The 26,366-nt window shown below is 52.1% G+C and overlaps 2 protein-coding genes across 2 annotated transcripts; both read left to right on the forward strand.

Annotated features, from left to right (window-relative positions):
• Positions 1–641: 641 nt before the first annotated feature.
• On the forward strand, positions 642–12,683 carry LOC119542221 (keratin, type II cytoskeletal 5-like). Its single transcript, XM_037846803.1, has 9 exons — positions 642–1,109; positions 2,874–3,082; positions 5,312–5,372; positions 6,486–6,581; positions 8,649–8,813; positions 9,686–9,811; positions 10,276–10,496; positions 11,048–11,082; positions 12,481–12,683. Exons 1-9 carry the CDS (start codon positions 642–644, stop codon positions 12,681–12,683), a joined length of 1,584 nt encoding a protein of 527 aa, XP_037702731.1.
• A 3,688-nt stretch (positions 12,684–16,371) lies between these two features.
• On the forward strand, positions 16,372–25,979 carry KRT82 (keratin 82). The gene is made up of 7 exons (XM_037846804.1): positions 16,372–16,776; positions 18,512–18,720; positions 21,031–21,091; positions 21,701–21,796; positions 22,202–22,366; positions 25,003–25,128; positions 25,749–25,979. Exons 1-7 carry the CDS (start codon positions 16,372–16,374, stop codon positions 25,971–25,973), a joined length of 1,287 nt encoding a protein of 428 aa, XP_037702732.1. The 3' UTR covers positions 25,974–25,979.
• Positions 25,980–26,366: the final 387 nt, after the last annotated feature.

Consider the following 26,366-nt stretch of genomic DNA (forward strand, 5'->3'; position numbering starts at 1 on the left):
GCCTCATAAAACAAGACTAGTAATAGCTACTCCACGCTGTTATGTAAAGATTAAATGACAGCTCAGGGGTAAAGTAGCTGTGCATAGTAGGTGCTCAAGAAGTGTTGGGGATTGTAATTATCACCCAATTCACAAAGTTATTATGAGAATTGAAAGAAAAAATGCTTATGATTTATCCAGTATATGGTCTGGCATATATTGAATTCTCAAGAGACAGAATTTTTTTTATTATAAATGCCAGGATGGGAAAGACACAGTTAAGCGCTGGGGTTCAGGGTCCAAGTACTGGGAATAGAGAGGGGTGGAGCTGCTGAGAGGCCGTGGTGGGTGTCAGCAGCGCGGGGCTGAGAACCTGAGTGGGTGAGGGGCTGGGGAACCCAGGCCTGGCCCGAGCCAGCATCCCCAGGCCTGGTCCTGCCCTGGGTAGGGTGTTCCCCACGGTGATTAGCAGGGCAGGAAAACGGGCCGTGGCCAGACATACCATTGTGATGAACTCAACAGAGTGGTCTTTGATCTTCTCCAGCCAAGCCCAGTTCTTGAAAGGGATAAAAGTCAAGGAGGGTTGGGGAGAGCTAGAGTTTGAAGGATCCTCATTCCTCTGACATCCTCGCTGCTCTGACCCTCTGGCACCAGCTCCCACCATGACCCAACGATCCTCAGTCACCATCAAGTCAGGGGGCACGAGGAACTTCAGTGCTTCCTCAGCCAACCTCCTCCCCGGCTGCCGGACCAGCTTCAGCTCTGTCTCTGTGCACCAGGGCGGGAAGAGCCTTGGGGGCGGCTTTGGGACGAGGAGCCTTCATGGCCTTGGGGGTGGCAAGAGAATCTCCGCCAGTGGGGGTTACCGCACCAGCCGGGCCAGCTATGGGGGTGCCGGCTATGGGCTGGGTCCCGGGGGCATGGGGTACAGGTCAGGGGTCGTCTGCAGTGGGTATGGATTTGGAGAGGGGGTGATGCCTGGCGCCGGTGGCATCCATGAGGTGACCGTCAACCAGAGTCTCCTGACCCCCCTCCACCTGGAGATCGACCCCTCTCTCCAGCGGGTGCGGAAGGAGGAGCGGGAGCAGATCAAGACCCTCAACAACAAGTTTGCCTCCTTCATTGACAAGGTGAGAGGCAGGTGGGGTCCCCCACTAGGAAGGCAGCTGGTGCCCAGTAGGATCTCTGCTTTCTGTGCTTTTCTGAGGCCAACTGTGACTTGCCCAAGGCCTGAGATCCTGTGGCTGGATGGTCTGCTGACAGGGTGGGGGTGGGGAGATTTCCCACCTTGTGGAGGTGGGAATGGAGAATTTCCATCCCCAGGCTCAAGAGCTGTCTGAGCCACTGCAAGGACATTGCCCCTTTGATGGATCATGAGCATGCACTTGGTTTAAAATTAGTTGACAAAAGGGAATGCGTTTGGAGGGAGGGGGATAAAGGAATGAAAAAAGTCACAAGTTCAATACACAGAAGTGGAGCAAGTTTCCTCCCGAGAAAAGAGACACCTTCCCAGAGATTTGAGTATATGTGGGAAACTGAGTGGTCAGCAAGGGATGCACTCAAACCCTTTCACACTTTCCTTGTGGTGAAAGGAGAACTGTGACTTGAGCCCTAAGCTCCCCTGCTAAGTAGCTTGGAACCCAGAGATCACCCCAGCTATGGGATAGAGCCCCTCCAAGCAACTTTCTATTTCTCACTGCCTCTGTCACACACCTGAGCTGGTTGTTTTTCCTGGGATAATGCAGTTTCCGTGTTGGGATTTGGAAGAAAGAGGGCTAAACTAAGGGGAACCAACCCAAGTTCCAATTTTAGCTCTACTGCTGGGAGAGCCACATAGCTTCTCAAGCCACGGGTAGATTGCACTGATGGATTCTAAGGTCTAATAGGCTATGAAATGCCTAGATCATTGAAGGTGCAGATGTAACCAGAAAGACCACTGAGGTAGTGGTTCTTAAACTTTATCACTTCATGTCTCCCCCTTTGCCCAGTATCTGCACCAATAGACGAGAGATTCCCAGGAGTTGGGCTGTGAAGGAAAGAATGTGGTTCTGCTTTTCCTTGGCTCATCCAAAGGGGATGTGGGGAGTGTGTGGCTGTGATTAGGGAGGGACTTGGAGCCAGAGCGTCCCTCCCTCCTCTGATAACTGGAGTGGCATATTTTCATCTCCAAGATCGTGGAGGCTGAGTTCCTTCATCTCTGAGACTGTATCATTGCAGCTATTCCCAATGGAAGGACTTTGTTTAGGAGGCCAGTTTATGCTTATTCCCCAAGGCTACTTCCCAGGCTGAGGAGCAGATGGGTGTAATTTAATAGAACCTAATTAGCAGCACAGGATCACAAGGGTACTGAGAGAGGAAAGAGTTTGCTCACTGCCACACAGCAAGTGAGAGACATGACTGGGATTGCCATGATACCTTCAGTGGGACCCCGCAGTGACCCATGATTGCATTTCAGGAGCGTGCAGGCAACTGGGTCCTGAGTCTAGATCCGTACCAAGTACCTACAACATGCAGACTGGATTTTCTGCCAGCAACCTCCCATCCATTTAACGGGACTCAAAACCCCGCCCTGTCATGTAATGGTAAAGTGTTCTTTTCTTAAGCCACCATGCATCAGAATGGTTTGGTGCATTCAGATGGCTTCCAGACCCTCTGGCCCTCTCTGCTTCTCTCCTCATCCAAACCAAGCCACTACCTTTCTCCCAGGTCCATGACATCAACATTTGCCTGGGTCTCCACATTCCAGGCTCCTTCCAGGCTGAGGAAAGGGTGGGGGGTGCTACCTGGACCTGGAGTTCTTGCAGGGCCTAGCTGCACTATGGGAGTCCCGTACCTCAGAAACCTCCAGGAGGTGGGTGCACAGAAGCCCTCATGTTCTTTTATCTCTGGTGCAGGTGCGTTTCCTAGAGCAGCAGAACAAAGTCCTGGAGACAAAATGGAGTATCCTACAAGACCATAAAACCACCAGGGCCAACATCGAGCCCATGTTTGAAGCCTACATTAGCAACCTCAGGAGGCAGCTTGACTGCCTCGGTGGAGAGCGGTCGAGGCTGGAGATGGAGTTGAGAAACATGCAGGACGTGGTGGAGGACTTCAAGAACAAGTGAGTGGATGCTCAGCAGCTCCTGGAACAGGTTCCTTCCCTGGGGGGCCTGGGGAGGCCAGAGAGAGCAGGAGAAGCAGTCTGTGATTTCCAGCAGTGCTCAGCCCAGTGGGGAAATGAACACACACTTAGGCATGGATGCAGAATCAGAAATAGTAAAAGTAGAAAGAGAACTGGTACACTGTGTTCAAAAATGCTGAGAGTGGGGCTGGGGATAGAGATGATGATAACTAACATGGGTACAAAGAGCTAGCTATACACAACAACCCTTTAAACTCTGCAAATGAGGAAAGTAAGGCTCTGAGATAGGGACTGACTTATCCAAGTTACATAAGTGGTAACTCATGAGTCAAGAATTAAACCAATAGAATCTCATTCTCATATTTCTTCAGCTAAATCCCATTGCTAACTTACACAGTTTTCATGCATTCACCCCAACCCTGGCCAAGGGTAAGAGACATATTTGCTGCCTTTTCCCAGGAAAACAAACACACACACACATCATTAAACATAACGGCATGCTTCTGTCTATGCAATTTCTTATTTTATCTTCAATTTTTTTGGTCCAAACAAAATAAGTAACTTGAAAATGAGTTTTCTTTTCTGTTTATAAAATACAGTGAGAGTTCAGGTTTTAGAGTTGTGATGGCCACTAGCCACAAGTGGCTATTTAGATTTAAATTTAAATTATTTAAAATTAAATTTCCATCAGCAGAGAAAGTCCTTTTTGACAGCACTATGGAATATAGCTTAAGAATATTGGCTCAACCACTTAGGAACTGAATGACCTCATGAAAATTATTGAATGTCTCTAGGCCCCAGCTCCTTTATCTGTTAAATCAAATGTGCACGTAAAGTACTTGGTAGTGTTCCCAATGTCTGACATACGGTAAGTTCTTAATAAGTGTCAGCTATTTTAATTGTGTCTGTGATTAGGTATATGTTTGTAGTGCTTCAGACACAGACAAGAGAAGCCAGGGCAAATGGATAATTTATAATATGTATCTAAACATGGAGTAATAGTGTTTAGATCAAAGAAGCCCTCCTGGAAGAGGAGACTAAAGCTCAAGGATGAGAAGGAAGCAGAGACAGGGGAGGTCTGTTGGGGCATGAACTGGCAGTGTTCTGGCTGGAGGAGTCCAAAAAGCCTGGGTAGGGCCAGGTAACACTAGTCATCTGGCAGGACACTGAACTGGGACAGCTGCATGGAGTTAGGTGAGGAAAGATGTCCAGACTGAATAAAAAGGTGACTAGAGGAAACAATAAGGAAAACCAAATCAATTTTCCCAGAGAACATGGGAGAAGGCTTGGTACTGAAGATTCGATGTTATAAAGGACAATTTCTCAGATCCTACTGGACATCAGAGGCAATACGAAGGCAGGGGAGGTTCTGGTAGTAGATGCAATGTGTGATTGCACTTTGTGGTTTTAAAAGAAGATCTATATACCATTTCATAGTCAGGAACCAGCCTCAGAGAAGTTAAGTGACCTGCCCAGGGTGACTCAGCACGTAGGCAGAAAGCCAAGGCCCAACCACAGCTGCCCAGCAATGCTAAGAGAGTGGGATTTGCAGATGCTCAGGAGGGTTGCATGGGGAATGGATCACGTAGAAAGAAGTAAAACTTCTTTCTCAGAGATGAGTGAGCTGGGAAGTGCCTCCACGCGGGCATCTGGGAGGCAGGAGAGGAGTGCGGTTGCTGGTGAGGGTCAAATAAAAAAGTTAGAAAATCTGGCAGTTTCCTATCCAGCCTGAAGACAATGCTTCTTAAGCCACGATTCAGACTCAGCGAGAGAAGAGGAGGGCACCATGGGGTGTGGAGCCAGCCCGAGACTAGGGCTGCCTGCCTCTTGCCATCATCTCTGTCCCTCCTCTCTCTGCCTCTGTTTGGGTTGGGGAGAATCATTAAAAAAAAACCACCCTCCGATGGGAAGCATGCCTGCCCCCTTATGGGACCCAAGTACTCTAGGGAGCAAAGTTGTGAGTAAAGAAACCTCAGAAAGATGAGGGGTGGTGCTCTTCTGTTGTTATTGTTTGGGGCTATGGTTTTATTTTGAGTGATTGTTTTATTTGGGATTTGGGGAGAGTATGCATGTACCAAGAGGGTCATGCTATAGCAGAACGTTCCCAGCTCTGGTCTGGAGGCCTGTCAGCTGCCCACCCACAACCTCCCCTTTCCAACCTCGCTCCCAGAACCCGCTCTCCTTATGCCAATTGACTCCTTTCCACAGATACGAAGAAGAAATCAACAGACGCACAGCGGCCGAGAACGAGTTTGTGGTGCTCAAGAAGGTGAGGGGAGAGGGATGCTCCCACCCGACCCCCCAGCCCAAGCAGTGGCTTCGGGTAGTCCCAGCTGACACACATGGCCTTATTTAATCTGCACAACAAATCTGGGAGGCAGGTTGTACTTTAAAAGTGAGCAAATGGAGGCTGAAGGAGGGTAAGTTGCTCGAGGATACCCAGGGAATCAGAAGTGAGGCGGCACCCAGACCCCCAGGTCCAATCTGTAACTCATTCTGCCAGCCCCACCCAGAGCCGATCCCCGGGAGGCGAGAAGGGAAGGGAAACGGGCTCTGTCCTAAGCCGAGTCTCTAGAATGGCAAGTCAGGCTTGGGACAGAACAGGGATCAGCTCTGCCAAGTTCTGGACCTTTCTGCTTGGTGGAGGCAGCGGAGGGAGGAGGGCAACCAGCATTGCAGCTAAGCTGGAGGAGGAAGTATGGAGCAGTGACATGTGGAGGAGAGGAAGGCGAGAGGGGGGAAGGAGTGAGCTTTCGGGAGAGGCTTGAGTGTCCGGAGGCAGCGGACGCCCAAGGACTCAGGGGTGGCCTCATCAGGCACAGGTGACGTCGGAGAACTTTCCTTGTGGCACCCACTGATGGCCAGTAATGGGTAAACCTGCTCCTCCCCAGGAGCTGCAGTTCTCCCACCTCACTCACTGTCCTAGTTTGCTGGGGCTGCCTAAACAAAGTACCACAGACCGGGGGGCTTGAAACAATTAGATTTTATTGTCTCACGGTTTGCGGGACTAGAAGTCCAAAATCAAGGTGTCAGTAGGGCCAGGCTCCGTCTGGAATCTGTAGGGCTCTGTCAGTGGCTTTGCCGACGATCCACAGCATAACTCCATCCCGTGGCCGTCTTCTCTGTGTCTGTGCCCAATTCCCACCTTCTTATGAGGACACCAACCACATGGGATCAGGGTCCACCCAGATCCAGTTCAGGCTCATCTTAACTAATAACATCTTCCAAGATCCTATTTCTAAATAGGATCACACGCCCAGGACCGGGCATCAGAACTTGAACATTTCTTTTTGAGGGACACAACCCATAGCACTCAGGATCCCAGGGGCTGGCTGACCCAGGAGGGAGGGGACCCCGAGTGACAGCATGCTCTGTACCCCAGGACGTGGATGCCGCCTACATGAACAAGGTGGAGCTGGAGGCCAAGGTGGACACCCTGACCGACGAGATCAACTTCCTGAGAGCCTTCTACGAGGCGGTGAGGAGGGCTGGGGGCTGGTGTGCCTTGGGTGAGCACAGAGGCTGCTGGTTAACTTCCCTGCTTTTCTCTCTGCTCCTCACCCTAACCTGGCTTGTATTCATGGGGCAGACGCTGCTTCCCCTACCAAGGAAAGAACTGGAGTTCCCTGGGGCAGCTGGCAGGTCAGGGGAGGTGACAAAGTCTGCCTTGACCACTTGGACCATGCTGGTCAGAAAAAAGACTGGTTCCCTGTCATTGACATGCGGGTAGTTTCCATAGGATTGTCTGAGAACCTGCCTCACCCAGCCTGCCCTGAGTTTACTGGCTGCTCTTCCTAGAGCAACTGCAGGGTGGTGCAGTTAGGCAAATCGAGTGGCAATTAGTGAGCCCTCCGGTGCTTCTAGGAGACTACAACACAGCAGGCTGCTTCTCAGGGTTTTTGTCGAGTACCTCTGTGCAGAAGTATTCTCATGGCTGCAGGGACAGTGCTGAGCAAACACAATCAAGTGTTCCAGGGTGGGACACAGGCAGTACACAGATCACCAAATCACTCTCGCATTTCAGGCACAATAGGGGCAATGAAGAAAAATGGCAGTAGGGAGTGATGACAGGCAGAGGATGGGTGGCATTTGAAGAGAACCTGAAGAAACTGAGGACATGAGCCAGAAAGAAATAAGGGGGTGGGATTTCCAGCCAGGGGGAATCAGAAGTGCAAATGCCCCCAGACACGATCGAGGACAGAGGAGGAGGCCCATGTGGCCGGAGCACAGTGAGCAATGGGGAGTGTGGCAGGGATCAGAGGAGTGGAGGGTGGGGGTGGGTTGGTGGGGGCTCTAGGTTTACCATGAAGGCCTGGGAAGGACAGGTGATACATATGCATGGGCTTACATACGTTTAGTACCCAAGAGAAGCTGGCCATGCTGTTCCAGAAACCAGGAGTGACTGTAGTCTTTGGGTGGGTTCAATGACAGGTTCCACAGCCCACATGGGATAGAAAGGCCTCCTTAGCTCTGCATATCTCCTTCAGTACTGACAGCCACTAGCCATGGCTCCGAATTCTGAATTAGCCTCAGTTCAGAAAGCCCCTTTGCTGAGACCCTCAAGCGAGGTCAGCTACCCGGAAAAATTATTGGGGGAAAGCAAAATTGCATTAATAATTCATTGAAGCAGGAAATGCATGAAGCAATCATTCATAAAGATAAGAGAGCAAAGGGATGTTTTTACTTAGATTTTTGCTTTGGATTAGTGATGCACAAACTTGAAAGAGCATCAGAATCTTCCGGAGGTCGTGTTAAAACACCGATTCTGATTCAGTCGATCTGGAGCAGGGCCCCAAATTTTACATTTCCAATGGTTCCCGGAGGATGCTGAGGCTGTGGGTCCAAGGGCCACCTTTTGAGGTCCACTGCTTTAGGTGATTCTGGAAAGTGGGTTTACGGTTTCAAAGACATTAATACAGACATTAATTTATTTAATCCTCAGTTGCACAGACCAGTGTTACAATTATCCCCTCTGGGATTCAGATGTTGCATAACTTGTCTGGCAGATCCAAGACTTGAAGTTTTCAGTCTGGTGCCCTTTCTGCTGTCTCAGGCAGATTCCCATTTCCCATACCTGAGAAACAGGGAGGAGAGAAGTTGGGAAACAGGACCAGGAAACAGCAGAGCTTTCTGACTCCTTCTGACTCAGTTTTCTTTCATAAGATTTCTTTATTTGGCATGAAGGGCTGTGGATTCTCAGTACGTGAGGCACTGCGGTACTGGCAGGTCACAACAGTGCATTCCCTCGACAACAGGAGTGACTTCTAGAAAGTTTCTGTGCAGAGGAGCTGACGATAAAGAGCAGGTGTAAACTCAGTGACCTCCCTGATGTCCTTCCCAGCCCTTTCAGAGCATCCCACCCCAGCCGCGCAAGTGAACCCCTCCAGGGGCTTTCTGAACTGCGGCTAATTCAGAATCAGGAGCCATGGCTAGTGGCTGTCAGTACTGAAGTAGGGTCTGCTCTGGGGGGCAGACCACAGCCTCCCAACCCTGAAGGAGGTGGGCAGGCCATTGCCTCAGCTCTCCTGTTTGGGCCCAATCACAGGAACTGGCTCAGCTGCAGGCCCAGATCTCGGACACATCCGTGGTCCTCTCCATGGACAACAACCGCTGCCTGGACCTGGACAGCATCATCGCCGAGGTCAAGGCCCAGTACGAGGACATCGCCAACCGCAGCCGGGCCGAGGCCGAGTCCTGGTACCAGACCAAGGTGAGGCATCGAACTCAAGTCAATCAACTAGCAGAGAGCACCGACTCCAAGCCGGGCCTGAGGTGACCACGGCAAGGAAGACAAGGGCCTTGTCCTCCAGGACCTCCCAGGCTGGTGGGTGGAAGGGCTGTGAGTACAGGGTGGGCTCACCCTCTGTTTTGGACACCACCTCGGGGCAGCACCCTCGGGACCTGGGGGAAAGAGGCAGATGAAGATGGGAAGTAGCCAGGCCCTCTGCCAGGAAAGCGGACACACCTGCAAGATCCGGTGGCAGAGGCAATATCAGTTGGAAGGGACTGGCTATTGTTGCCAGCAAGAGGGAGAGAAGAGGAGGGTGGAGAGAGGCTCTGGAGAAAAGGAAGTAGAACTGGCTAGGGTTGAGGGGCTGGGGACTTTGCACGTGACCAAAAAGCCCAAAGGCTCGGCCTGAGTCACAGAATGAGATTTCCCAGGTTAGAGCAAACCCTCTGAGCTGGAGCATCCTAGGGATGGTGAGAGGAGGTGCCAAGGGAAACAGATTCAAAGGAGCTAAAAGATCTGAGAGTGATGGACTCTGGGAACCCTGTATGATGCCGGGTCTGTGACGGTGACAGGCCTGGTGCTGAGGGAGCGGAAGGAAAGACAGGCCCCAGGGAGAAGGGTAAGAAGGCAGCCACAGCTGTCCAGCGGTGGGGTGGGGCCCGAGGACATGGAGAGTGATTGGCAGTGGCGAGAGAGGGACTCCGAGAAAGGCCCCCAGGCCTCAGTGATGGATTTGATGGGGGGTGGGGGCAAGGGGAGAAGCCGCCACCCAGCCCTCCCTTCTGTGGCCTTGACCATCCCTGCCTCCTGCCGGCATCCCTCACCCAAGGCCTGTGTCTCCTTCCACACAGTACGAGGAGCTGCAGCGCTCTGCCGGCCAGCATGGCGACGACCTCCGCACCACCAAGATGGAAATCTCCGAGCTGAACCGCGTGATCCAGAGGCTGCGCTCGGAGATTGACAACCTGAAGAAGCAAGTAAGGCTGAGCTCCCGGAGGCCCCAGCCCCGGCCTTGCCTCCCAGCTGACCCACGCAGGGCTCCCACCCTAGCCCATGCCCAGGGGAGTGACCCCATTAATGCAATGGTGCAGCCGGGATGTCAGGACGCTCCTTCTGCGATCTCTCTAAAACACAATTCCTCTAGGAAAGGTTGGGTCCTCTGAAGGCATAAATGGTGAAGCTTTGACTCGCTTTGCTAACCCACTGTCCAGGGAAGTTCAGCATTGAAAAGGACCTCACAAAATAATTTTCTCCCCACCGGTTAAGTTCTCACATTATCCAAGGTGGACAAGGATCAATCTTGTTTTTAAAGCTCACAATGCCCCGACCTCCTTGGCATTAAATCCGTTTCAGGAAATTCTTCTAGAGAGTTTAACCTAAAGCCCACTTCACACTGCATCCTCCGCAAATGATTTCACTAATTCTGATCTCCTCCTGGTAGTGTGCCACGCTCCAGGCCGCCATCGCTGATGCCGAGCAGCGAGGGGAGATGGCCCTCAAGGATGCCAGGCACAAGCTGGCAGAGCTGGAGGATGCCCTGCAGAAGGCCAAGCAGGACATGGCGCGACAGCTGAAAGAGTACCAGGAGCTGATGAACACCAAGCTGGCCCTGGACATTGAGATCGCCACCTACCGCAAGCTGCTGGAGGGCGAGGAGCATAGGTGGGGCCCTATGGCAGGGCCACAGGGGCCACAGGAACCCCACAATGTCAGGCGCTAGACAGAAATCCAAAGGCAGGATTAAAATGCAGCTGCTCTCCTAGAGGAGTCCTGCAGTCCCAGCCCCTCCCACAGTTCCTGTTGGACCCAGGGTAAGGGGCCATGGCCAGAGGTGTCAGGGAGAGGTGGCCCTTGACTACCTGGAAGGCCATAGCCAGGACCAGATCTGCCCAGGCCTTGTAACAAAACCCAGACAGGCCTCAGGGGCTCTGTATTTTCCCAGAGAGGCTCTTCCATCTGACTGTCTCTTTGCTACTTAGTTGGCATGGGTCCCTCTACCCATTTCTCTCTATATGTTTAACTTGGTTTCTCTTCCAGATTGCCCCCACATATTGACACAAGTTTTCTAAAGCTAATGAAATGAATGAAAAGCTTGTTTAGCACTTAGCATACTGCCTGGCACCCTGTACTGCTAACTGTTTAAATACAAAGTACATGGGGCTCTTTAACCGCCCAGTAAATGAAATGTCTCTTTCTCTCCTCACCTGTAACAGACTCACCGGAGAAGGTGTCGGAGCTGTGAATATCTGTGAGTAAATGTCTTGGGATGTAGAAGAGTGGGAGATGGGGTGGAAGCTCATGGTGTAACTAATAAGGACTTGTGGGTAGGAAATGAACCACTGGGGCACAGATGTCATTAATACCCCCATGGGGCTCTGTGGAGGACCCCATTTTTCTTTGGCCCCTCCTCCCAAGGGGGCCAAGGGCACTTCTCCCAAGCGTGGCATCCTACGTGGCTAAAGGAGTTGGAATGGAGCTCAGCGACTCTTCTCCTTGCACTGGGATAATCTCCCCAGTGACCACAGGGGACCCATCACCCAGAGCCAGCCCCAGAGGGGTCACATGCCCACAGGAACATGACTTTTCCCCGGAAGTTGGCACCAGAGGGTCACAGTTATGGGATGGGACTACTTGCAGAGCAGGGGTCTCCAGCCTGAACGCCAAATTTCTCAGCTGAGTTCTAACAGGAACACAGACTAACTCAACCAGCAACAGGCTCTTAAACAGGTTACAAGTAAAGACATGTATTTTGATTTTAAACAAATTAATTTAATAAATAGAGCAGTGACTAACCTGGCTTGGCCATAACTCATGGGAAGGTTCCCATGAGGAATAAATCTCACAGAATGACACACAAAAGAGAACCAGGTCTTTGGAATGTCTGCTCAAAATCTCAGCCTGAGTCCTGGTCATGGGAAATAAAATCCCCTCGGGCCCCACGTGGGTCAGACCACATTAGGGAGCCCAGCAAACCAGGCTGGTGAGAGAGCTTGGCACTGACCATTGCAAGGGACAGGGATGCTGCACCTGAGAGAGGAGGCCAAATGGGCGTCTTCAAATGTCCAACAGGTGGTGGAGAACTGCAGCCTGAGGAAATGAGCCTTCCAGCGCCACAACTGATGTGGTAGTGGGGAATCCCATAGTGGGGAGAGGTTTGTCTAGATGGTCTCAGGGCCTCTTCCAGTATGGAAGTCTGTGATTCTATGACAGCTAGTATAGACCAGGAGTGAACGCAGCCTGGCAGTGAGCTTTCATGTCCTCGGGCACACCACTTGATCTCTTGGTGCCTCCATTTTTGCGTCTGTAATATGGGGATGATCGTGGCCATGGCGCCCTCTCAGGTGCTTTGTAGGGATCAGTGTGGTCGCGGCTGTGAAAGCATTCTGGAAGTTGTGATGCCCAGCACAGATGTGCACATTGAGGCAGTGGGTGATGCGGAGGGGGCTCCACGCCCACCTACCTGACTCGTGGCCCGCGGGGTCTTGAGGAGATTCCTGCTCCCTGAGGCTTTCAGGGAAGGAAGACAGACCTGGAGCCAGGCCCCCGGGGAAGGAGACGTGGGGGGCACAGGATGTCAGCCCGGGGGCTCGCACATCTTCGGAAATGGGAGCAGCCTGCTAACGTGCCCTGTGCCTTCTCTCCACAGCCGTGGTCTCTACCTCGGGGGGCACAGGCTATGGCGGGGGCAGCGGCCTCTGTGTGGGTGGAGGCAGCTACACCGGCGGCCTCTGCTACAGCGGAGGGGGCGGCGGCTTCAGCTCCACCAGCGGCCGCAGCGGCGGCGGCAGCAGCTCCAGCATGCGCATCATCTCCAAGTCCACGTCCACCAAGAAGAGTTTCAGGAGCTAAAGCGCCCCGCCTGCCCGGCCTGCCGCCCCGCTAAGGCCCCCATGCTTCGCAGCCCTAAGGCCCACCGCTTTTTACTGACACCACATTCACAAAATCGAGAGCAGGAGGTTGGTCCCGTGAACCATCCCACCCTCTGCAGGGAGCAGTGACGAGCCCCGTGAGGTCTGAGATCACCTGGGCATCCCTCTGCCTCCAGGCAGGTCCCCACAGAGCCACACCACTTGCTCCTGATCTAGGAGCCCTCCAGGGCCCACGGGCATCTGTTCCAACTAATACTGAGTCGACGGCTCCACGCTAGCACCTGGGTGAGGACCCTACCACCTTCCAGAGCAGGGGTGCAGTTGGAGCTGCTTCCTCCTGTCTAACCCAAATCCGCTGCCATCACAAGACATTTCTCTTGCTCGGTGCTCTACAGTGGCTTAAAACCGGCCTCAGTGCCCCAGAGAAGTTGAGTGCAGTCTAGGCCAGAATTTTCATGTGTCTTCTCACTGCAGGCAGAATACTTTTCTTACAGACCCCCTCAGACAGGAAATGTCACAGCCAGCCATACCACACGCATTGCCTCCTCTCTTCCTCCTTTCCCATCTCAGCCAATGTCCCCAGCCACCTCCCGGGACGATGCTCATGAGCAGAGTATTTGAATGAGAAATCAACAGACTTTAAAATATTGTCAAGCTCCTGGTTATTTACACTACATTGGAATGATTCTATCAAGAATCCCAAAGTTCTCCATGACTTTGGGCTACAGTAAATGAGAGTCCAGAGCCAAATTCCTTCAAATCTGTCTCATTGAAGCCAAGATTAAAATTGCTGCCCCTGAACAGAAATGTCCTGATGAGGAGGGGGAGGAAGGCTGGCTCATGTGAGGGCTTGGGGCAGGCAGCTCAGCCCAAACACCTGCAATAGACATGCCAGGAAAAGGAACCCAAATAGAAATTTCCTCGTGAGATTCCTCCTGCAAAATAATCCCCCAGGCTCAAAACCTATTCTCTTTCCCTTGTGCTAGCCCCAGAAAGTCTCCTTTCCTTTTTACCTTGCCCTTTCCACCTGCATTTTTACCCTCACCTTTCTTTCCCTAAGTCTGCCCCCTTCATGTATGTCTTCTCTCTCAATCCTCCTCCTTTCCTCTCCTCTCTTTTATTTCTTTCTTCTTCCCCACCCACTCTGTTCATTTGGTAATGTTGTGCTGGCTCTCTTTCTCTTCTGAAATTTGTCTACCTTCTCTACAATGTCTGTCTGAGGTGTTGCTTTGCCTGTACCCAGCCCTGGCTAGAACAGAAGCTCTTTACCCCAGTGCACCCAACTCCCTGCCCCTCTTGGGAGACCCACGATAGAAAACTTGGAGGAGAGAGGAACTCTCCTTGGAGGAGAGAGGTGCTTTTCCTCACGCTGGGGGGAACATGTTACTCACCCCTTTTTAAAAAGCAGAGGTAGGATGAGATGGAATAGGGGAGTGGGGTCGGCCCGAAACATTCTAGTGGCTGCCCTGCCTTGTGTGGTCTCCCTATTTAGACTGAAGAATCATAAACCCTCAAAAGACCTGTCATTTTCCCAAGACCAGACTGCATTCCAAAGGCAAGTAAGGAATCGTATACCTGGCTGCTGACATGAAGCCTGGAGAGTTAACTATTTCAGAAAAAAGGTCACTCCTGCTTTGATTGCTTCAAACCCTGCTGAAAGGCAGCCTGCTCCCTTGTGCTTGCCTATTTCCTAAAACAGCTTCAATAAAATGTCACTGAGCTCCCTAGGTCTCTGCTGAATCTGTGCCTTAATTCATAGTCAGAGGGCAACCTTGGCACTGGTGGGCTCTGGGAAGACGGGACTTCCACCCACAAGTTCCATGACCCATCCTACCTTCTGCTCCTGACCGAGCTCTGGTCCTGGGCTCCTGGAGAGCATCGCCAGTGAGAGGATGCAGTGGAGGTTGTTCTCTTGGGTCCCCATGAGCCCTGCCCTCATAGTCCTTCCCAATATTTCACTCATTTCCTCTGGCAGGAAGTAGCTCTGGAATCTGGTCTGGCTTCTCAGTGTTTCCATCACCACCGATGCCCTTCCCTAGGCCCACCTCTGTGACGCTTACCCCAGGGCATGATGGGAATCTCCTTCTGCTGAGACCATGCAACAGGACCACACCCACCCAACCTCCGTGTCCCACCACTGCCCAGGGGCTCTTGTCACGCCCCTCACCTCTTTAGGCCCTAGACTCCCATCCCACTACTCCAGGACCCAAAGTCAAAACTGTTTAAAAAGGAGACAATGTAAAATGTCGTAATTTGACTGAGAGTTCCCAAGCACAAGGAACTTTTGAGTCCCGTATTCTGATTAGAGATGGGCAAGCTGAGGAACTGAGAAGACATAATACATCCTGGTGGCAGATGCCCAGCTCTGCACCCAGGCATCTCACCACCAGAGCAGTGAGCATGACCCACGATTGGACCCCAGGCTTATCACACCCCAGCTGTGTGACTCTGGGGAGTTACTTAACCACTCTGTTCCTCAGTAACTACATCATGGCCTTGTCACAAGAATCAAATGAGATAAATGGGTACAAAGTGCTCAGTGTGTCCCAGCACATGGCTTGCACCCATTAAATGTTTGTAGTTTTATTGTTGGCTCAGTTTTGACCTGGAAAAAGAAATCACGGCCTAGAAGGGAAAGACCAATCTGCCACAGCAGAGATTTCACTGATGGGGGTGATGGAAAGGAGGAGGAAAGGGAAACAGGGGCTTCCAGCATCTCCAAAGAGCTGTGTCTGTTCCCTGGGTTCTGGGGTGAAAGCCTGTATCCCACCTCCACCTGGAAAATTCCTGAGGGTGATTGTCCCCAGAAATGGCCTCAGACCAGAGCAAGCTCTGTCTGCCTCGGAATGGGGACATGGTACCCCAGACATAATGGCTGAAATCAATGCATGTTTTGGGGTGCTGGGGGGGGGCCTTGGGGAGAGTGCCCCTTCTCCCCTTCTGAAGCACAAAGGACCTTCTCCTGAGTCTCCTCCACTTTTTGACAAAAAGGCCCCAGAGAGAAGAGTCTATTCCTGGAGCCTGGCTGCCTGAGGACCCTGATGGGACAGGGGGAGCTAAGCCAGAGCTGGGGCCCACTGTCTGGGGAGGCGCAGGTCCAGCCCACTGGAGAGAGGCTTTTCCCACTCCCAAATCCCTTCCTCCTGGGAACCTCTAGGACCACCCAGGAGCCCATGGAGGACACTTGGATATGGAACATCTCAGGAAAACATCAAAACAGCCTCAGGGAACTAGAGCATCCTCAAACATATCTAATTTGCCTCTAATCCCAGGACAGTCAGAGTTTCTAGTTCATGCTGCCCCTCCCTCCCCACCTATGAAAAAGCAGAAAGTCCCAACTCTCCCCTTCCTTGAGGCTGAGCCACCGAATACATCAAACACATCTCTCCGGTTGTCCCCTTTCATCACCCCACAAACAAGGAAGGAGGACAAATAGGGTTTTTATAGGGCCTGCCAGCTCTAACCATGGGCTTCTTCTCTTTGCTCTTTGCTACCCTAATTATCCACCTTGACACTTAGCAGCTGCCAATATCCCAAGCTTATAAACCTGATTTAATGGTGATTTGGGGTTTGACCCAGCTCAGCCCTCCGGTCCCCCAGCAGATAAAGGGGGGAAACCAAGCCATGACTCTGTAATCCATGCCACCCAGCCCCTGGCCTCCTGCACCATGTCATGCCCCTCCTTCCACCCAGGTTCCAGATGCGGCAGTCGGAGCTTTAGCTCGTGCTCAGCCGTCATTCCCCGGATGGTGGCCCACTACTCAGTGAACAAGGGGCCGTGCCGGCCTGAGGGCAGTGGGGGCCTCCGAGCCCTGGGCTGCCTCAGCTCACAGAGCCTGTGCAACGTGGGCTTTGGGAGGCCCCGGATTGCCTCCAGGTGTGGCCTGCCTGGTTTTGGGTACCGAGTGGGGGCCCCCTGTGGGTCTTTGCCCTGCATCACCCCCGTCACCATCAATGAGAACCTGCTGGTCCCCCTCCAGCTGGAGATCGATCCGACCGTGCAGAGGGTGAAGAGCGACGAGAAGGAGCAGATCAAGAGCCTCAATAACCGCTTTGCATCCTTCATCAATAAGGTAAGAGGCTGGGGCCCAAGTGGTCTGGGGCCACGGGATAAGAACCATTGCAGAGAACACACTGTGTCTGGTCTAGCGGGAGCAGGAAGAGACTGACAACAGAGAAACCATGGTTTGTCCATTGGCCTCATCTGTATTCCACGACCACTCATTGTTGAAAGCTGATTGTATCAGGTCAGCACAAAATATTTGTTTCCTGATCCATTTTTAAAATGTCGTCTTTCTCTGGATATTGTCTGATAAAATCACCAAGGTTGTCGGAAGTCAGACTACAGGAGGAACTTCCAAGCAATGCTAGATACTGAAAGGAATGACCAAAGAGGCCAAGAGATGCCCCTCCTGAAGAGGCTTTAAGAAGAGAGCCACAGGCTGTGTGCCTGAGAGGGGTTGAGAGCCTTGGGCCTGGAGGCAGGCGCGGATGTTGGGATCCCAGAATGTACCAGCAGCTTGGGCCTGGGATAAGGAGAAGGTGCACAGTTGGAGCTAGGGAAACAAGGTGGCCATAACCAGGGCTTAGAGCTTAACCTCAGAGCCACAACTCTGCAAATCTGCAGGGAAGGGATTCACGCTGCCTTTAGAATTTGCTAAACTGGGCTGTCATCCCTCCACTGTCCCCAGGCCCCAGGGAAGCCGTTGGGGTCAGGATACGCGGCAAGGGCTCAGCCAGTGTTTCTGGTGGCCCCATGGTTTAGAGCGGTGTCCTGGCTAGAGGTCAGGTCCCGGTGCTGGCTCCACGCCTGTTACCCTGGGGCCCCTTGCAAGCCAATCACCTTGCTGCCTCAGGGACCCTGTAATCCTTTAGGAGGTGGGGGGTGGGTATACAATGGTGGGGAAATTAAAGGGGCTAATATATGAAAAAGTGCTTCCAAAAGGAACTCATTTTATTAAGATGGGAGTTGTTACAGTGTTATTTTTAAAGCTCATTAATTCTGGTATAAACTCATTCCAGCAGCACGGGTCTGCTCACCAACAGTATGGCAATCACCTTTGGGAAGGGTAGGAGCATCTTGATGATGTGACTGGTGATGGGAAGTAGGCAACATTAGATCTTCTAAAGTTTTCCTGGGAGACCATGCACAATTATGGAAAATCCCAGGGCAAGGACTGGAGACCCTGTTTCCTTTGCCAATGACTGGCAGGTGACTGTGGTCAACTACTCAGCTTCTCCTAATCTCAGTTTCCAGTCGACAGAAGTGGAGAAGGTAGCTTTCCATGGTACAGTGACCTTGACTTTTTAGGGGCACAGCCATGCACAGTGCAGCCGAGTAGGCAAAAAAGCAATTAGAGCCCTTGGACAAAATCCTTGATCTGACCCTCTCCCCTTGAGTGCCCCTGGGCCTGATACAAGAAAGCCTCAACTTCCTTCTGGAGTATAATGTCACCAGCTTACATTCAGATGAAGATTTACACAGTACCTTCCCAAACACTATCTCACCTGAGAAGGCAAAGTGAGGCTTGAAGGGGCAGGATGGTCAAGGCCACAGGACTAGTAAGAGACATCAGGTGGGGCTGCAATGTGGGCCTGCCCCAGACGTCCTGGGGCAGTACTCTTTCCACTACAAAATGTAGCTGCCAAGTGGAAAATGGGGGCCCTAAAACCTCCCCCAGGCAGGGGAAACATAGAGACTTACATGTTCCAGTGCCAGTTTCTGCAGATCTCAGTCTTTGCAAATTCTAGCACATTGGCAGCAGTGTGCTGGGAGAGAGAGCACAAACCCATTCCTGTCCCCTGCAGGTGAGGCTCCTGGAGCAGCAGAACAAGCTGCTGGAGACCAAGTGGAACTTCATGCAGCAGCAGAGGTGCTGCCAGAGCAACATCGAGCCCATCTTCGAGACCTACATCTGCGCCCTGCACAGGCAGCTGGATTGCGTGACCGGGGACCGAGCAAGGCTGGAGTCAGAGCTCTGCAGCCTCCAGGACGTGCTGGAGGGCTACAAGAAAAAGTGAGTCTGCTCTGCTTTCACCCCCCATAGAGGAGGGTGGGTACAAATTTCTAAGCCAAGGGACCCCATCACAAACCAGCTGGGGACCTAGGGCAAGCTACTTAAGCAATCTGGGCCTCAGTTTCCCCAATCTATAAAATGGGAAGCCAAAACTTAGTACATTAGGTGGTAGAACAGCTAAGTGGGGTGACATAGGCAGAGCATCTAGTATACTGCCCGTTTGGCACATGGCGGGAGCTCTGAAATTGTGCATTTCTGTCTTCCTCTCCCTTCCCACTATCCTGCCTAAATAAAGTCCTTGTTATCTCTCACTGTAAAATAAATTCTTTTACCCATCATTTCAGGCACTCCAGGTTCCTGACTGCTCTGCCTGACCTTACAGCAATCCCCTACAGAACCTGACTGCTTCCTATTCCCCAAACAGATCCTCATACCTTCTCCCTCCAAGCTTTGGCTCCTGCTGTCCCTTCTGCCTGATAAGCCCTTTCTCCACATTTCTTTATCCCATGTCCAGGCTAATATATCTCACCTTTTCTCTCATCGCCTGAGTTCTAGCTTCCCGCATCCAGCTCTGAGCAGCTGGAAATAATCAGCCCTTCCTCTGAATTCCCACAGGATAATCTCTATCCCACACCCTAGCTAGTCATCTATCCTGCTGGACTCCAAGCCCTAGGGCTGACTGACAGCCTGGAGCAGGGAGTCAGTAAGCACATGTTAATGAACAGCCTGCTGGCAAACAGAATCCAGTGCTTGCAGGAGACTGAGGCCCAGATAAGTTGCTATCGCTGGTCTTGAGTGGGCTGTTCCTGGGCCCAGTACCCCAAAGGAATGCATGTCCGGTGATAAGAAACATGCGCAGCCATACTGAGAGCAAAGGGGCATAAGGGATGTAGGTCAGCCAAGTAGAGCCACATGGTTGACACTTGTGCCACAGGTCTCACCCCTCTACCAACTCAGTGCCAGATGCTGTGCTGGGCGGTGGGGGTGTCACAGGGAGAGAAGGGCTGGCTCCTTCCCTCAGGATGCCCCAGTCCAGTATACACAGGCCACACACATGCACACACACACACACACGAACAACTACAATGAGGTACAGAGCAGACAGGAGAGGAATCCCAAGAGAGGGAGAAGGAAAGAGTCCAGGAAGGCTTCCTGGAGGAGGTGCCATTTGCTGAGGGCCTCAAAAGGTAAGTTTCATTCCAGTGGCTTCTTATAACAAGGAAGTCCAGAGGCGATTCTGGAAAGGGGGAGGGACAGGAGCAAGTGACAAGGAAGGGCTGGAGCATGTCAAAGTTAGAGGGGACAACTCAGACAAAGACCATGACAGAGGCAAGATGCAGCAGCAGCAATGCCTTCCTAGAGGAGTAAGGAGCAAGGTACGATACAAGATGGTTAGGAGACACGGTTTGCAGCTCAAGGTGAGGACTCTGGATTTTTAAAGTGAGGCATAGGAGAAAGGTGAGATCAAAGTGGCATTTGAAATAATAGCAAACACGGTGCCAGGCCCTGCCCTAATACAGCCTTGCAGATATTAACTCATGTGATATATTAATTCACAACAGCACTGGGAGGCCAGAACCAGTGTTATCCTCATTCTACAGATGACAAAATTGAGGCATAGGTTATAAGTAACTTACACAAAGTCACACAATCAGCAAGCGGTGGACGTGGCATTCAAACCCAAGCAGACAGATGCCAGTGTGCACTGCTCGTACCGCAGCAGAACTCTCCTGGACAAAGGACAGCTGGGCGTCAGGAAGCAATTGAGTCATTCTGGCCAGATTGGACCCCCTGCACCTGACTCTCTCTGCCTTGGGGGAGCAATGAGGGGGCCGAGGAGCTCCCCAGGAGGAAATACTTGGGCTGTCTCTTTGGGTCTGGTAAAGTGGTAATTGCTACCTCTGCAACGAGGTGCCAGGTGGAGGCCAAGCTCAGAAGCCTCCGTGGAGAAGGGACATGGGGTCAGTTGGGAATTTCAGTGACTGCAGCCAACTCTAGAACAACTCAGAAAAGACAAAGCTATGCCAGCAAAAGCCAGCCAACCTTTCTGCACCTTCCCAGAGGAAACAACCAGATGAAATGAGCTTCTTCAGCAGCAAGAGAGCACGAAGATAGCCCTAAGGAGGACTTCCAAGGGGTACACAAGAATGGGATACTGGGAGAGGGGAGGGGATAAACTTGAAAACTGACTAATGCGAAGCTATGATGATTTGGTACCCAAAACGCTCCTTCCGTCAGGCCTGAAACCAAGGTCCCTTCCAAACTCCACAAGTCCCATAAAACTTCTTTTTCCTGCCATTCTCCCCCCAGATATGAAGAGGAGCTCTCCCTGCGTCCTCATGCTGAGGATGAGTTTGTTACCTTGAAGAAGGTGAGAGAGGGGGATGGGGAGGGAAAAGAGCCCTGAGCTGACCCAGCTGGCCTCAGGACACCCAGGTCCCGGACTGTGTCTCGTGTGTCTGCAGCCCGCCCCCCAAAAAAAGCCCAGTCACCCTTCAGACTCCAGGGCCAGCCCCACTGCCCCCAGGAAAGGGGAGGTCAGCCTCCTTCTACCCCTTGCAAAAGGGCAATGATTGAACCAATTCATTGGACCAAAGGAGGTTAAGGGTTGTGTCTGCCCCTGCCTGAGAAGCTAAAGATGTGGTTAATCCCAAATCAAAAACAGAACAAAAATTCTGACTTGAACTGACTCCCCAGAGATGATTCCTCAGACAGACGTTTTCAGGCCTGAGCTCCACAGAGTGAACTCCGAGAAGCCACATTTGTGGCTTCTTTAAACCCCGCTCCCTTCAGATCCTTTCCTGTCAGGGGGCCAGGCCATGGCCCAGGGTCCCGGGGCTGGGGGCCCTCTCTCCCGCCTTGGTTCCATCACCCCGTCACTCCTGCCCGGGTGTAAACGAGGAACCGTAGGACTGCGCCGGCCATCAGCTTGCCTGGGAGGCGGCCCCAGGTGACGGTTCTGCCACTGCTCTGGCCGCAGGATGTGGACACAGCCTTCCTGATGAAGGCTGACCTGGAGACGAACGTGGAGGCTCTGGAGCAGGAGATCGACTTCCTGAAAAGCCTGTATGAGGAGGTACCTGCGGCCATGCTGCCCACCAAGTGGTCAATCAGGGGCCAGTTCCATGGGAGCAGCGGGGCGGGAAAGCCCCCGCCCAGTGGGTAGATTTCGGGGCAAGCGGCCTTAACGATGAACACGTAAGGAAACCAGCAGGGACATTACCAACGGCTGGACCTCCCAGACCTGGGTTCTCAGGCCTCTCTGGGAAAGTTTGCATGGGGCCCTGGTAACTTAGCAGGCAACGACAAGGAGCAAGTTGATGGTGGGGGGCGCAGAATGGCTATAGTAAAGTCCTATACAAATCTGTTACCTGAAGATCTAAGCAGGTTCTCCTCCTTTATTCCCAAAACTTCCCCCACTTTCCACTCCCACTTTATCCTCGGAGAGCTCACTCATTCTCACCTGCGGCCCCTCCCCCAGGAGATCTGCCTGCTCCAGTGTCAAATCTCAGAGACGTCAGTCATCGTGAAGATGGACAACAGCCGGGAGCTGGATGCGGAAAGCATTGTTGCCGAGATCAAGGCTCAGTATGACGATATCGCCAGCCTCAGCAAAGCCGAAGCAGAGGCCTGGTACCAGCGCCGGGTGAGGCTCAGGGCAGGCAAGGGAGAGAGGAGGGACCCTGGACCCACTCTTCCCCAGGAAGTAGGGTGAGGAGTTAATGAGGGCCATGCCATGCCACAGCAACAGGGAACCCCATAAACCCCAGTTCCTGTTGTTTCTGCCAAGCCCCAGGCCAGATCCCTGGAGAGTGCATGAGAGGGGACCCCACAGGCCACCCAGGCCTGTCATCAGAGTGCCTTGGGCACCCCAACTTTACCCGCAGACTCACTGGAAGTGTTCAGCCCAGCCCCACCCTCTTAGCAGCATTCAATAAATACTAACTGGTGATGATGGCAAAGAGGGCTCTGGGCTTCAAGGCATGGGAGGAGACTGGTGATTAAGGTGGCCCCAGACCTAGGTAATTAGGGGCTTGCTGGGAAGGGGGGGTGCCTCTGAGGGCAATTCAATTTAGCAAATGTCCTCGTCTCAGCCTCACCTGCCCTGGCTGTGGAAGGCACGTGCATTCCTTCCTTCATTCACTCACTCACTCAATTACTACTCCTTGAGCACCCATCATGTGCCAAGCATGGTTCTAGATGCTGGAGACCCAGGAACGAACAGGACAGAACAGACAGCAATTCCTGCCTGCATGTTACTTTTGTTCTAGAGGTGGGGTGGAGAGGGAGACAGACAAAAAACAAGACAAGTAAGTACGATTGATGTATATTCAATAGTGAAAAGTGAGACAAAGGAACTAAACCAGAGTAAAGCAGGGAGTGCTGTGGGTGTGCAAATTTAAACCGGGTGGTGAGGGGAGGATGGCCTCACTGAGGTGTAGCACCAGGAGGACACAAAGAGACTGACCATCCCTGTCCTCAAGGATTACAGCCAGGGCTGGGGAGGGGGAGATGGGCAACCAAGCAATCGGAAATACAAGGCAGCATGAAATAATGACTCTGTCGAGCATCAGGTTAAGGGAGTCTGATGACAGAAGAAACCAATTGTATCCGAAAGGCAGAGACTTTTGGGTCTTTGCTCTGGATCTTGAAGGACAAGGAGATTTCAGTCAGCAGAGAATGGGGGAGGAGTGTGTCAGGCCAAGGAGTGGCAGGAGCAGGGACACAGAAGCATAGAAGTGCAGTAGGAAGGAAGGGAAAGAAGACAACTGACACCCCCATTGTGAGATGGGCTCGGGGCCTGTTCTGCCAAGAAGATCAGGCTGGAGCAGTACCTTGGGGCCAGGTCCCAAGAAACCTGCAGAGCTGTGCTACATACTATGGGTTTTTTTTTCTGAGAGCAATGGGTGCCACTGCCCAGAAGTGCCCCCAGCTTTGTTCTACCCACTTGCAGACAATTCTGGCCTGGAGTCATCCTCAGTTGGGTTTCATTCCAGCTGGCCTCTCCCACAATCACCAGTGGGCTCAGGAAATACAACTTCATTTTCCCATCCTCCTAAGTAAGAATCAGAAAGTCAACCCTATTAGTTAGGGATTGTGAGGATCATAAATTTTTTTAAAAATAATAATTAAAACAAATTAGGTTTTTATGTTTTACTCAACTTGAAACACAGAAATAGGCTACCTAGGGAATGACATGGTGATGTTATGATACCATTAGGGAGGGACCCATGCTCCTTCTAGCTTTCCACTCTGCCATCCTTAACACATGCTTTCATCCTTATGGTTGCCTCATATCCCATGAGGGCTGCAATAGCTCCAATCTTGCATGCTCATTCAAGGCAGGAAGAAGGAGAACAGAGGGTAAAAGAAATGTGTCAGCTGAGTCATCCTCCCTTTAAAGAGCTTTCTCAGAAGCCCTAATTAGCAATGTCTATAGTTCTTATTGGCAAGAAGTCTCATTGCAAGTCCTCCCTAGCTGCAAGGAAGGCTGAGAAACATTTTCTTTTATCTGGGCTCACTGCCATCCCACACAATTCAGGAGGGAGCAGATATGGCTTAGGCAGCTGCAGGACCTCCCACAGTAGCCAAATAACAAAACAGCCAAAGAGAGTGATAATCATCAAGTTACTCTCTTGTTTTGGATTTTCTGTGTGAGATGCTCCTGTTCATTATGTGTAGAAAATCTACTTTTAAAAATCTATTAATGTAAGTTGTTAGACACTTACTATTCAGAAGTTGGATTCAAAGTCCAAAATTTTAAAAAAGAAGAAATAAAAAGTGTTAAGCCAAGGGAGGATGTAACATTGCATTTTGTTTGTGATGGTTTTGAGGGAGAACCTGAAAACTTACCCCCATGGGCAGAAGTGGTCTGACCTTGGTCCTTGGTAGATAAGGCATTCCAGGCTAAACACAGAAACCCCTTCCAAGTTCTGTCTAAAAGGGAAAGAGCCCTTGGGAGACTCTCAGCTCTGGGGTATAAAGGAAAGGACACGACACAGAAAAGCTAAACATAGAAGAGGGGGACTTGGAGCTTGGATGGGGAATTTAACAAGTTAAAGATGCAGGGCTGGGAGGTGAGGAGGGAGGGTAAGGAGCAACCTGTGTGAGGACCCCAAAATGGCCAAAAAGGGAAATGGTACAGAGAAGAGATCAAGTGTAAGAATCCAGAGCGCACCTGAGCTAGGAAGTCAGTGGAGAAGAGACTCGGGGCGGTGATAAAGGGAGCCGGGAGATCCCACAGTGGCAGGTGCAGGGTTCTGACTTCTCACATCCTTGCAGTATGAGGAGCTGAGGCTGACAGCCGGGAATCACTGTGACAACCTCCACAACCACAAGAACGAAATCCTGGAATTGAACAAGCTGATTCAGCGGCTGCAGCAAGAAATTGAGAATGTCAAAGCCCAGGTGAGACTGGGGAAGACCTCTCTGCTCCAAGAGCCCTTCCAAGGCTGACCCACCCATCAGGATCACCTGGGGCAGGTCCAGTACCCACTGTGGGTGCTGCTGGGGGTGGCGTGGGGTCTACAAGAGAGCTGACCAACATCAGGATGAGCAGCCTCAGGAAAGAGTGAGGTCCCCAATCCTGGGAGACCTATTATCAAAGATGAAATAGCAAGGATGCTTCACTGGGGTGGGGGGGGGGTTAGAACAGATGGTCCCCAAGGTTCCTTCCGACCTAACTCCATGATGCTGAAATTCAAGGTGACTCTGAGGAGCTCACAGTATCAGACTCACTCTATTCTCCTAGGCTGGTGAAGTCCAGCCAGACATTTAAAATCTATTAGCCCCAAAGAAATTGCTCAGTATATCTACGGGGAAAACCTCAGATCCCCTTGAGGTGTTACAGACATAGACAAGAAATTGGTCCCAGTTCCCTGGAGGAACTAGAGGTCACGATCCTGGGAAGAAGCCCACAGCAGAGATGAACCTGACGTGTAATGACCACCACCGTGTTCTCTCTGTTCTGAGAGTCAGGCCCAGGGCTCCGGGGCCCCCTTAATGCCTCTCTGTGCCCTGTCCACCAGAGCTGCAAACTGAAGGGTGCCATAGCCGATGCGGAGCAGCAGGGCGAGGCAGCCCTCAGCGATGCCCGCTGCAAGCTGGCAGAGCTGGAGGCCGCCCTGCAGAAGGCCAAGCAGGACATGGCCTGCCTGCTCAAGGAGTACCAGGAGGTGATGAACTCCAAGCTGGGGCTGGACATCGAGATCGCCACCTACAGGCGCCTGCTGGAGGGCGAGGAGAGCCGGTGAGTTCTGTGAGGGAGGCGAAGTCAAGGATGGGAGCCCATGTGTGTAATATCCAGCTCTCTGGCTGCTGCTGCTGCTGCCCATCCCACAGCCATCCACAATCCAGCCAGCATACAGCACGCAAGCCCACGGTCCATGGTCCATGGTGAGGGTAGGAGGGAACACCAAACACGCTGATCTGCCTTGTTCTCTTTGATGCGGTTACCTTGTGTCTTCTTTTTCCCCTTACCCCCAGGCTGTGCAAAGGCATTGGGCCGGTGAATATCTGTAAGTAGACAAGCCACGCCTCAAGGGTTCTGGGGTCTCGGCGGGGGAGGGGGGTTGAACAGCCCACATCAGCCCTACCAAGACCTCTGCCTGCTTCCCCCATCCCCAAGGAAGAGCTCAATTTGCCAG

The sequence above is a fragment of the Choloepus didactylus genome, chromosome 8 (genome assembly GCF_015220235.1).
Source record: "Choloepus didactylus isolate mChoDid1 chromosome 8, mChoDid1.pri, whole genome shotgun sequence".
NCBI lineage: Eukaryota > Metazoa > Chordata > Mammalia > Pilosa > Megalonychidae > Choloepus > Choloepus didactylus.